We start from the raw sequence: 13646 nt of genomic DNA on the forward strand, positions 1-13646 counted from the left end.
TGGCTGGATTCTTCAACTCTGAAGTTAATGCTGCTACATTGATTTACACTGCTTTACAATCTGGCACAATCTATATTCATTTTTATCACTCAAATCAGGACTGTGCCTGATTATCATACTTATTACAGGATAGTACATGCCAGTATTCTCTATAATGGTATGAGCCTTTCTATTTGAAACTTTTCTACTTCACATGTTTTCTGCTTCTGGCTAGGACCATCTGTAGATGGGTGTATGGAGCTTCAGTCATGCGTTTCCTATTAACTCTAATTCATATACCTGAAGTACAACTGAGCAAACTGAAAAGCATTTTCAGTGAGGATCTGCTGAGTTATTTTAAACATTTGTAACAACTGTGCTCACGTGGACTTTGTGCTCCTTTCCTACAATGACATCTAGTAGAATTTTTATGAAAAATACATTTTCACCTGAATTACCAATTATATTTGAGCTGTATTGGCATATGCCTTTCCAAATTCTCACTCTGAGGATAGAATGACTTTTCCTAATTTTGTTGTTTTCTTTGCCATTGTTAATTGGGTTTGAGGAGCTTTGATTCATGTCTTCAGTCAGAGACCTGAATTGTTGACATTTGATTATGCAATTAGGCATCATAGCAGATCATAGAAAAACAGGCTTTTTCAAAAAAAATCACTATAATAGAGAAGTAATACCTATACAATCAGTGCATCATTTTTAATACTAGGTGAACTCAAGAATTTCTTGGTGTTTGGACAATCCACTGTTAGGAAAAGAAAAATCAACAAATATATTTATAGTGAATAATTCCCCTACTTCCTGTCTTTCACATGTTTTTGTAACACCATGTAACAATGCATACATTTTTTTTTTTGCAAAAAATAGACTTCCTGAAAAAAATCTGTTCATTCTTCTGGCTATAAATCATGATGGTTTCTTACCAACTCCTGCTTGCGTTCAGTCAGTTTCACAGTGATTCAGCTAGTTTGGAGGAGCTGAACTTGAGTACCAAAATGGAAAGATTATAATACATCTAGAAGTTACCCAAAGCTCTCTGTGCTCACTCTGTTAATGAGTTTTCACTTCATTAATTAAGAAATAAGATCAGTCTGTTTCAGGTGCACATGTATATTTGTAAGTGTTTATTAGTAGTACCCTTAAGTGAAGCTGTCTCTGGGGCAGAACTAAAAATAAATTATTTAAAGCTTCATTTAATATTCACATGGCTTTGACTTCAGTCATTTTTTTTTTTGTACTAATAGACAAAAAGCAGTGATGTTACTAAAATAAATATAGTATGTTCTCTTGTGCATTTGCAAAACCCGGAGCTTCCTATGCACTTATAAATTGGTCTGTGTTTACCAGAGACAGCATTTATACTTAAAGCACTATCACTAGTCTTAGTTGGGAATAGAAAATCAAAGAAGGTATCTCAATGTGAGTGAAACCAAACTCCAGTTTATAAAAAAGTTGTTCAAAAGCAGGGAAATCAGTGGTTCCATCCTGTTATCCTTAAATGCTTCAAGTGCACTAGTCAGTGAACAGAAAACCTCAGTGGAACAGCCAAATACCGGTGGCAAATGCTCCCTTGGGCACTTGTGCAGCCCATGTACCTGAGGTGCTAAGTGTGACCACTTCTCTTTTGTAACCGTGGTGTAATGCAGTTATTCCCAAAACAAAATTAAACCAGGTGCCTCTAATAATATTAGCAAAAATAACAACCTTAATGCTTCTTCCAAGTATTTTGCAGCTTGGTATTAATTTCTGAGCAGCCTCCAAAAAACTAGAGTAAAGGTATTTCTACACAAACATTATTCATTCAAGTGATGGCAGGTTGGTTGTATACTGGTTGCCAAACTCCTAGGTTCTTCATCCTCACAATTTCACTGTGTAATGGGGAGGTGTGATTAGCTCTGTGTTTCAATATAAAGAACTGAGGCATAAAAAGAGATAGGCCTGTGGTTACATGGAAAAGACATGGCTGAGGCAGGCCTTATTTACCTAGGTAAATAATAAACTGTCCTTTCTTGGGCTTTGCTACTTATAGGTAAGATTTCTGAGAGCTGGGTTATGTCTTTTCTGTTAGAGAATGGCAAATGAAGGGAAGCATCCGTCCGTGCCTTGAATGAACAATCCCCAGTAAGATGTTCCTTAGACAGTGTGCAGTTGTTGGCTCTCAACCTTGACATTTCAGGGTACTAAGGGAAACAGAAGGCTATTCTCAGTGAAAAAGCCTGGAAAAGCCACATTTCTGCATTGTGGCAGACCTGTTGCTTACCTTGCATCAAATGTGAGACTTCTCTTTCTTCTCAGCTATTACTCATCTATAAGGATTTCTTCAAGATAGTTGCATATCTGTAAGGCTGATTGACAAGTGCAGAGGTAAAACCAAAGCGGGACATACAGCAAAAAAAGAAGAGGGTTAGCTCCCCAAAGTATTTCTGGGCTGGCCTCATTGGCAGCCAGGCTGGCAGCTGGAATGCATTTAATTGCCTTTTACACAGAGCTTAAAATGGCTCTTCACATTAATTATAAGTCTCAATATTTCTTTTCTAGTAGGACTAAAATTGTATCTATTTCTAATATCCTGTCCCCTGAGAACAGTGAGTAGATTTCTAGAAAGAAAATATAACAGCATAATAAAGCGAGATCATTCCAGACGTGATTGGTTGTGTGACTTCCCCAGCTGGAAGCTGCATGTAAACCTTTATATTTAATAGACACTGAGAGACGTGCAGTAGAAAATTCCAAGAATTATCCAAGTGTTTTTTCCAACTCATTTAAAGTTTTGTTCCCTGTAACAACCCTATTGCAAGTAGCTTGCCACAATTCTTTCCAAGATGTAAGGAAGGGATCTAAATGCCTCAAGGGGGGTGGGATGAACTTATTGCAAAAAAAAAAAAAAAAAAGTCCATAGATAACTGCCAAATTGGAGTACAAGATTATTAGCACTCACTAATAATTAAAACTAGTCTTTTGACTTAGTAGTAGAATTGTATTTTAAAGTGGGACTCAAATTAAAATAAGGCAGCAACTATCTGTTTCAACTCAGAAAATACATTTCAAAGATAGGATTGTGGTCAGGAAAAGCTGTGAAGACAACTGTCAAACTGTTGGACAAGTGACATATTGAAGTTGGTGGGTTTTGCAAAAAAAAAAAAACAAACTTGACTAGGAAGAAGCAATGGAAAGAACACTGAATAAGTTGGTAGTCTGTATTTATCGTGGGTTTTATTATTATTGTTATTAAAAATAAGTATAAAATGTAATCCCAGATTCAAGCAGCCATGAATGAAGTTCACTAGTAGTTCCATCATTTGAAAATACACTGCACAGTCCTCTCATTTGCCCTTCCTCAGCCTATGTTAGAAATATTTCCGTTTCACCAGTGCAGTAGCCATGGGAGTATCAGGGCTGTAAAAACTTGTGTCTTCTCTAGTTTTACCTAGGATAGCCTTCGGGGTTTTTTAGTTTTGCATACTGGTTATAGTTCACATCTAGATAGAAAACAATAATGCATTCATCTTCGACTAATTGGATCAAATTATGATGTAAACCTAGAAGGAATAATCTACTTAAAATTGACATTGATTTGGCAGAAATACATTCATTTTTCTGTGGTTGCTTTAGCATTGCAGATGAAGAGAAGGATGTGCAAATAAAGAGATCTGCTTTGCCATCTGTAGTTTAAGTTCTTCCTGCCAATGCCACATGTAGCTTAAAGATGTTTATTAACTGATAAAGCAATTTTGCAGAGATCTATTTACATTTGAAATATTATTCTGAAAAAAAGAAAAATTATTAATTAATAATTTGGCATGTTTCAAAATACTAGAGAAATTATGCGCCCTTTGTGTTTCAGAATAAAACAACTACATATTCTCTGGTTCCCTGTGTCAGCTTAGTAGAAAGTCTTGAACTTTCTAATGCAAAGAAAGGTAATTTGTTAGAATTTGTGTATTCTGCTACTGATGGGAATTATGCTGTTCCAATTTTAGTGTCCTAGATACTCCTTGAAGAAAGCCCATTTGGTATTACATATCTCTCAAAACCTTCTTTCAGAGCTTGAGTCTGTACTTCTGAAAACAGCTTGCTGGAAATTTCCCAGTGAAACTGTTCTTGATACAGAGCTATTTTTGACTGATATTTTTTTCCTGAAAATGTCTGCTTTCTGTGGAAAATTCTGGTGGTTACTCAAAGGTTTCAGCTCATATTTGTGTCAATCATGTGCAGTTTTGTAGGCCAAAACTTGAAAATTTATGTGAGGAAGATCTCAAACCAGCTGTAGTGGTGAGCATAGGGGAGAATTCCACATTCTTCCTGAGGTGGGATGCTTCTTTGAAAGAAAATATGTCCCTGAGCTACTAGCATTATACACAGAAATTCTGATGTAAGGAGAACTACCTGTGATCTTTTTGACCTAAAATACAGTTGTCCTCTTTGTTGCTGTTTATTTTTAATGTTAAGATAGATTGGCCATCAGACTTAAGTAACATTCACACTTCTATAACTTTGCCACCTCCAAATAGAAACTGTTAGTTTGTGTCAGTCACTTGAAGGAGAGATAATGTCTGTTTGTAGTAATTGCATCTGGTATCCATCAGTATGTTTCATTAGTAACATCATGGTTCTACCTGTCAGGGAATGGCTGAGGTTATTGAGTTGCTTTGGGAAATCCTGACCCCCCTGAAGCAGCACTGAGAGGTGGCTGTCAGTCATTGCACTAGTTGGTACAGAGGCAAAACTTACAACACAGTGGGGTCTATAATTATTTCCCCTCAGGACCTGTAAGTCTTTCCCTGTATGCCAACATCCAGAAATGTCTCCTCTTTATTATGTTTAATTCAAAGTGGGTGAATTGCCTGACCATTTTGAATGACATTATGTATGCACATAAGACAATGTGCCTGCTTAATAGAATTGCTGATTGACACCTTATTTTAGCTCCTTGGGTAAAACTTCGGATCTTGCGGTTTCTGTAAAGATTTTTATGGATGATGTAAGCATCATAATAAAACTCATATATTATTTTAACTAAATGGTCAAAATGACTGTGAGTGAAAATATAACAGTCCCTATGTAAGGAAAGGCTGGTATGTGATTTGTGAATAAGCTAAGCATCTGTGAAACCCTTTTTAAGATACAACATAAAAAGACTTTATTAGAATGTGAATCTTTACTTTACCTGAGGAAACATTTTGAAATACTCTCCAGTTATTCAGTTAAAGGTTTGTTTACAATAACGTGTGGCATTATATCCCCCTTAGTAAGAGTATCTTTTCACATTATTGAAGAAATGTGTATCAGAAGATGTGTTTAAAAGCTATATCATCGTATTTGTCTTCTATTGTATGAAATTCTTGAAATCTCTTGGATATGTACTAGGACTCAACATAGGTTTACAGAGGTTCAACATTAGAGAGACTAACATGTACCTAATCTAAAAGCGAGACAGATTTTGCTCCATTGCTTATTTTGAGTAATACCCTATTTTGCAACCATCAGTGTAGAACTTGGCCTGAGGGAGGCTGGACCCACCTTTCTTGTGTTGTGCTGGAAGCAATTCCCTTCATAGTAGCTGTTCTATGTTTTGGTTTGGTTTTGCCCCCATATTGATTTTCCTTTCACACATGTTGTATAAAGGAGAAGCAGAAAAGGGTCCTATATAACCACATAAAACAGTGTGGTACCAGCTCAGACTGAGAGCTCCCCTCACTCTCAGAGTGACCAGTACCAGTGCCCCTGAAGGAACATAAAACCAAGGTCAGCAGTCAGCTTCCCTCAGTATTCTTCCCCAGTCTCCAATGATTTCTACCAAGGGTAGTTTCTGCGCTTGAGGTGGTATGTTTGTGGCATCTTTATGGCAAGAAGAAATTTTCCAGAAGTTGAAAAATAGAAAGGTTTTAATGATCTGTTGCTCATATTTAAGATGAATTTTCAAAGGTTCTATGCTCAGGAAAATACCCTAAAGGCTTTAATGAATTCTAGGATGTCAGTTCTTGTCAGTGGCCTATGTTTACTTCTTTTTTTTTTATTTTTTTGCATTTCAGAGGAAGATGTAAAAAAAAAAAAAAAAAAAACACAGAAGGAACTACAATTGTAATTTTCCCCAGTGATGATCTCATTTTTAGAATTTCTGATACCTACCAGCCTAAGAGTATGTGCCTTTTCTATTCTCCTCTTGTCCATACCCTCAGAATGGTGCACAATTTTCTAGAGATCCTTTTTATTTCATCTAATTTCGGTGCTGACTCCATGTTGAAGAGGTCTTGGTGGTCTACTGATACCAGAAAACTCTGGTAAAACACCAGTGATATTGGAATATTCCAAAGCCTGTCCAGCTGTACAAATTACCATGGTGTGCAGCTGATGTAGGATGTGAACTACATGATCATCTTGCCTGTGAAAATATTAAGCCTGAAAATTACTGAGAAGTAGGGAGCTGAGCAAACTTTCAGAAAACTTTTTATGCAGTGTTAACTCCTTTTGTTTAGAGATTGAGAAGCTTCTCAACATTAAAGGTCTTCCTCAAATTGACCACAAAGCTCTTACAACATCCTGTCATGAAGATTCCCATGCAGACAGGAGTTTCTTGATCTCCAAGAAATTTCTCTAAATTCTTCTGTGTTTCTGTTTTCAGTTTTGAGAAATGTTCCTCTACAGTATGACTTCCAGGGACTTTTCTGCCCAGACTCAAATTGACATGATGGGAAGGAGGGAAGGGGTATTTCAGTATTTCAGACTTTTTATTCTGGCCGGATTGTTCAGTGAAATGGCAGATGGGGAGTCTCTCTGTGTCAACTATAAAAACTAATACACTTTGTGATCTTCTTTCTTCCCTGGCAGGGAAAGAGGAAAAAAAACCAACCAAACAAAAAAAAAATAAAACAATCAGGCAAGGAATTTGGCTTGTATGCCAGGAAGCAGTCACAAGCAAAAGCAATTAAGCTCATATATAACTCTTCCCAGACTTTAATGTTTTGTAGAATCATTTTTCACCTATTGAATACTGTCGCAGCATCAGAGATTTAACTTTTACATATTTTCATTATGTAGTCTTGTGCAGCTCTTGCTGATAACAGTCATTTGAAGTGTCACTGCAACTGATGAAATCAGATGGGCCATGAACAGTTCGGTTTGAAAGCCGTCACTGAGATGTATAATGTATTTTTTGATTTTGCAGTTGCTTCATAAAAGTTCAAAACCAACACAGATGATGTATATTCATTCATTCAGTAATACAAATTGTTCTGAGATATACTTTTTTATTTGGATAATATAGCCTTAGGGGTAAATTACTTACTTTTATTAGTGAAAAATTAACAACCATACAGAATTTTGTGGTCTACTCTGTGGATTTAGGACTAGATTTCTGAGGATTGCTCAACATAGTGGAGTCACAGGATTTTTCAAAAATCTGTCTTAATTGTCACAATGGGAGCTGCTGAGCTTTGAGCACTTTGAAAGCCTGGCCCATTTGTGGTTGTTCAGAATTAAAAATTAGTGAGCTGTTTTAAAAATCTGTTTTCCACCTGGTATATTTCCTTTATCATGGATAAAGTCTCTATGAAGGAAGACTATAATCGATTAAAACTATTTTTCCTTTTAATTAAATGTGACACTGCTGGTGTGCTCCTCCATCAGTCTCCCAATTATTTTTGGAACAGCAGGAAACTATTTTCTTGGAAGTATGGCCCTCAGTATTCATTTCTCTTGATTTTATGTCGTTGCTTTCATGGTCCGTTCCTAGACAGACACAGGGTAACAGTGGGCAAGACAAATCCGTATGTCATTTTAAGAAACATGACCTTAGAATATAAAACAGTGTTCATCTTCCAGTTTGGCTTGAGCAAAAGATGTAGCTTTGCTGTTTGGCATACATTTTGAGATGACTTAATTGTCCTGTAATAATTAGGAGGGAATGAGTTTTTAGTTTCTTATAGAATATTCAAAAAAGAAACAACACTACAAAATCATTCGGAGTCCCTGTGGAAATGGGTTGCAAAATCAGGTCCAGCATTAACCATAAAGACAGTAGAGGGAGACTCCAGACTTTTGTTTTCAGGTTTTTCTTTTCTATGGTGCTTCCAGTTTACTCTGTCTCTGCTGAAGAGATCTGCCTCTCCAACACTGCCAGTGTTGTACAAATGTCTTTCTTCTGGTCAAGAGGCAACTAGTGGAAGTCCTTTCTTGTTCTGTATTTTCCTTTGCTTACTAACGCTGTCACTGATAGTCATTAGTTGAATCATTGCCCGTCTATGAGCTAACATGCTGTTTAAGCTTGATTATGTGCAGAGTAAATGGCAAGGTCAGACACCTAGCATTTTAACTTATTTTTATGTATTCTGTTATGTCCTGAGAGAAACAGTTCACCCACTTCTAGCTAGATATTTTACTATTCATAAACAGAACAAAAAATATCTTAAAGGAAGGATAACTAGAGTAAGAGGGTTCAGTGGCTGGGACACCTCCCTTTGACGCAGCAGAACCAAATATTATTCTCTTCTTTTTCACATTTCCAGGATAACCTTCAGCAACTGCTAAAATCGCTATGGCACATTAGCTCAAAAACGGGATGGAAAACATAGCTGCCAGCTAGTCATGGCTCCAACACCTTATCTCCTTTTACCTATGGGAAGAATTAATTGGAATGCAGTAATTGTGTGAGAGAAATCAGAATCACTTGTTGCCCTTTTAAAAGATAGTGTGTAGTTTGTTTTGCTGTTGCAGCTCAGCTAGGCCCTGTCAGGTTAATGTGCTCAGTATGACTTTCAATCTTTCCTTGATCCTGAGTGACGAGGATAAGGTAATGAGGACTGTGCAAATACAGACTGCTTCTCTTTCGACAAGAACCAGGAAACATAAATAGACCTTTATTTTATCTATAAGTAGTTTCTTACTTGATATTAAGTAAGACCTATTGAGATTAATGTATTAATAGAAAATTACCATGTTAATGTTCTTATTTCAGAAACAAATAGGTAAAACCTACAGAGGAGAAATATTTCCAAATTTCTGAGAGTATTAAAAACACCGCAGAGGGAAAAATAGAGAAAATGACTTGACAGAGGACTGCTAACTACAACAGACTTAAATAACAAATGGGCATATCGTAAAAAAAAAAGAAAATCAATACTCAGGAACACAGGAAATAGAGATGGAAAAGATATATTGGGTCATATTCTGCATCTCCTGCTAGAGTACAATTGTTCACTGCAGTATATCTTTTATCCACTGTAGCCTTAAATTGTTCAAAGCAAAAGAAATTCCTCTACTTCCTCTGGGAGTGTCTACCACAGACTGAAGATCTCACTGTCAAGGGATGTTTCCAGATGTTTAGCCTAAATTATTCTCATTTTCCAACCATTAGTGCAGAAGTTCCCTCCTTGGTGTTTATACCTTCCTAAAGGACCTTGCCATCATAGTCTCTTCAATATTGTTCGCCAATTATACAAGCAGAGGGTTGCTGTTACATCCTAGTTGCTAGAATAGCAACGTGCACATATCTACACTTGCATCTTTCTGTGCCCTATGTTTAGTAGAGCACCTTTCCAGTAGAATGGATAAACTGGAGGGCTGTGTGTAACCATATTACTTCCAAACCAAGGACTTAAATTATCCCTGTCTGGCATTGCGTTAGAAAGTCTACACTTAACCAAAATGGGATGTTCAGAACCACAGTGTAACAAGGTAAACAAAAGCATGGATGTTGCTGAGTTTTTCAAGATGATCTGAGAGATGGGTATCTCTGGGAAATTATGTAGATCTTAATTTTGTGTAAGAATAAATGATATATTTTGATTAACACCTTCTTGTAAGAGGAACAAGTAGCAAAGCAGAGGTATGGAGAGGCCAAGCTTTTGTGGAGTGTGGGTTTATGTAGGAAGAAATACATTACACTACTCAATCCCTTACACTGATACTCTCCAGACCTTCGGTGGTCCTTCAAACTAAATAATTTTAAAATTCCAGCTGTAACCGCCTTCTAGGACATATCCTTCTTATTCATTATCACACCATAACTGAAGCAGGCCAATTTCAATGTTTTGGCATCTGTTAGTTAGTTTAATTGCACCTCAAAATGTTATTTCATTGTATTAGATAGATGTTTTGTTTCAAAAGCGTACAAATGACAGGTAGCAGCATACTCACAAAATGCAAAATGTTTTTCTTTCCTTGAAACCTTCCCTTGAAGATGCCCTTTTTTCCCATAGACCCTTCCACTGTCTTTAAATACCAATGACACCTTTAGCTCCACCCCATCACACAATTTTCCTGTATCTTAGAGTCTTGCTGCCAGATGAGGACACTGGACAGTGGGATTGGAACCTTCCCCCTCCCCGACTCAGGGAACCGATCGACAGGGAGACACATTTCTAAGCAAGAATCAACTGTGGAAACAGAAGTCCTTGCACCATCTGAGCAAGTTCTTCTTTCAGCTCCTTCAGTAAAAGCCAAAACTCTTGAACGAGAAGTGCCTTCGACAGCTAAGAGCCAGGAGTCTGTGGAAAGCATAATTAGTCACTCAACATCTGATCCAGCCATGACTGCCAAAGGTATACGACCTTTTCAAAGTCGCCTTCCAAAACCAGCTTCCTCAGGTAAAATGTCAATTATGCTGAAAATCACATTATTTCTGCCCTGACGTCTGTTTTGATTAGCAGAATTCCTATAATAATGACAGCTGATAACAGAAATGTTAAATGCAGAGCAGAAGATATTCTTTTTATGAATGCATAAGGTTAACAAGTTTGTGACCTGAGCCATATGGAAATTTTGTTTCACATAATGCTTATCTGAGAAAGAAAAATGTGTTAAGTACTTAAATCCTTTTCTCAAGAAACATTACTTGAAGAAAAAACATATGCCAGCCATGGAATTTGACTTGAATAAGAATGCAGATGTTCAGCAATATTCGGGATCAGACTTTGCAGCAAAGTACAAAGTATAGCCATATTGTGACATAGAAACGATATATTCTTAAAGTCCTGCTTTTGAAACTAGATTTGGACTAAAGACTCATTTGGCCTCAATGCATAAATTCTGTTGCAGTGAATATATAGCCTTGACCTCAGACAAGACTCTCATTACTTTACTACATTATACAAATAAATTTCTATATACACACATAAATACCTTATTTTCACTTATCAGCTATGTGTGTGCTTAAACTATAAAACAGAAACTGACAAAGGACTAAAAGGACTAGAATCCAACAAAGCACCAGCAAGGAACTTTGTATTAGTAAATACTTCCCTTGAACTCTATGCAATTTTTTTCATAAGTGCACACTGACCATTTATATACATTTTTGAAGGATTTTGAGTTATTAATATATATGTCAATGATATTAGAAATCATTGCATACAGCATTTGTAACGGAATTTTTCATAGTCAACATCATAGATAAAGTACAAAACACAGTAAAGGTAATTGGTTTAATGGAGAAGAGTATTATTTTATCGTGACCAAATGCAATGTCATGTATTTATTGGGGTTATGGTTGTTAGCACTTTGTCAGTGTAGGTATTTACTGCTCCTATAAAAGTTCTGAGTGATTCACTTGCATAAATCTTTATCGCTCTATAAGAGAGATTCCATGTAATTATCAGGTAAGGCTAAATATCAAGTTTAAGGTTAGTTTAAGGCCATCAAGTATGTGTTCTGCTAATAAGCTGATGTATATTGAGCCTAGGAGGAAAGAAACCTCTTTTATATGTTCATAAGATGCATAACAGAAGAGTCCTAATTAAACATCTTAGAACTTAGTTGATTTAGCAATATTCCCAGTGCAGTATTGTAATGGTATAATAGACTGCAAACACACATTGTATGCTTCATTGCAGATTCCCCTGCTTGTTTCAAATCAAAGCTAAATAAAAGATATTTTAATAGTTAGTATTTTTTAAAATAAATGTACTGTTAATTAATGGTACAGCTAAGAAGGATTCAGAAGAGAAATCGTAGTTATAGATTATATGCTACATGCTTGAATAGCCACATGTGTGACCTCAATTCAGCAGCATGCTATAGAGTCGAGTCCATGATTAAACACTGTCATTATAACAAATTGAACAGAAACTGCAAGCATTGAATTGCTTCATAAGAAGTCAGTAGCAGTAAGATTGTTCTGATCTTAATGCTAATATTCACTGCACCAACCTTGTAAGGTTTGTATCTTAATTAAATTGTCATGAAGAGATGTTAAAAAAAAGTAGTATACATCAGATGGTGGGGTCAACTCATTCTTTACTAGAATATTTTCATTCGATTCTTCTCTCCCTCACTTTCTCATCCAAATTACAATTATCACTTTATTCCGCATGCACCATATATCTTCTTTGATGTTCCGATTTTGCGTAGTGCAAATATAGCAAATAAAAAGGCTAGCTGATTGAGAATTTCTTCTAGAAAGGTAATTCTAATTATATTTATGTTAGCAGACTGTTCTCTCTCTGAGAACATAATATAGCAAAGCAGATCCTACAATACCTAGAAGTAGTTATTGACTGTTGTTTCTTATGTGAAAAGGTATATTTTTTAAAACTATTAGAGGGATTAAAGACCTTCCTTTTCTCTTGTTAACTGGAAAAGGCTTTGGATCAAATTCTGACACTGCAGTTTTTAGAATTATTCCAGTAAGTTAATAAGTTGTTCCTTTGAGTAGTAAGATATTATTTGACATAATGAAAGTATCATGACTTGCCCCCAGTTTTTACTGAATTATAATTGAAACACTGTCATGAAGATGCTGATGAGACCTACAATTTATCATAGAGTCAGAATCATAGAATACCAGATCAGAAGGGACCTCAAGGATCATCTGGTCCAACCTTTCTTGGCAAAAGCACAGTCTATTTAAATAATGTCTCTCTTAATTCAGGAATAATTAACCTTGCAAAGCAAAGTGAACGAGTACAAAGTTCTGTGACCTCTGCCTCATTAGAGCATACTGCAGAAACTGTGGAAAGCAGAAAAGTTCTTTCAGAGTGGACCCCCAAGAAAACTACTAAAACAAAGGTATAAGTTAAGAAGTGTTATCTCTTAAATGAAATATGTATTGTGGTATAAAGAATCAGAAATGGTGAATGGTTTTAATATAGCGGGAAGAGCAACTAGCAATATAATGGCTAAACTTACTTTCTTGCCCTTCATTTGCAATGTCAATTATTAATAATATAATAATAATACAGCACTCAAAGGTACTTTGTCCTCATGATTTGCAAACATGTTTTAATTAAAATGCTGTCCTAGTTTTGGCTGGTATAGAGTTGATTTTTCTTCTTAGTATCTAGAGTAGTGCTGTGTTTTAGATTCAGTATGGGATCTGGTATGAGAAGAATGCTGATAATACACTGATATTTTCAGTTGTTGCTAAGAAATCAAGGACTCACCAACTCCCTGTGTCCTGCCCATGTGCAGGTGCACAAGAAGCTGGGAGGGAGCATGGCCAGAGCACTGGACCCAAATTAGCCAGTGAAATATTCTGTATCATGTAACATTGTGTTCAGTATATAAGGGAGGGGCAGCGGGAAGGAGGGGGCTCTCTCTCACTGCCGGGATTGCGATTGCGGGGTCTTGGTATTTCAGGTTCACTGTCAGGGGATGGGTTGGGTGTCAGTCAGCAGATGGTGAGCAGTTGCATTGTGCATTGCCTATTTGTACTT

General features: G+C 36.4%; 1 protein-coding gene across 2 annotated transcripts in view; it reads left to right on the forward strand.

The window, feature by feature from the left end:
* NCKAP5 (NCK associated protein 5) overlaps positions 1–13646 on the forward strand; it is a 250857-nt gene that overhangs the window by 205325 nt on the left and 31886 nt on the right. The window contains exons 14-15 of one of the 2 annotated variants that reach the window (XM_042784066.1): positions 10266–10535; positions 12863–12999. In XM_042784066.1, the coding sequence (XP_042640000.1) occupies positions 10266–10535; positions 12863–12999 (407 nt within the window). Of the gene's footprint in view, positions 1–10265; positions 10581–12862; positions 13000–13646 lie in introns of both variants that reach the window. The other variant, XM_042784067.1, reaches the window with a different exon arrangement.

The sequence above is a fragment of the Tyto alba genome, unplaced genomic scaffold, assembly GCF_018691265.1.
Source record: "Tyto alba isolate M040663 unplaced genomic scaffold, T.alba_DEE_v4.0 Super-Scaffold_7, whole genome shotgun sequence".
NCBI lineage: Eukaryota > Metazoa > Chordata > Aves > Strigiformes > Tytonidae > Tyto > Tyto alba.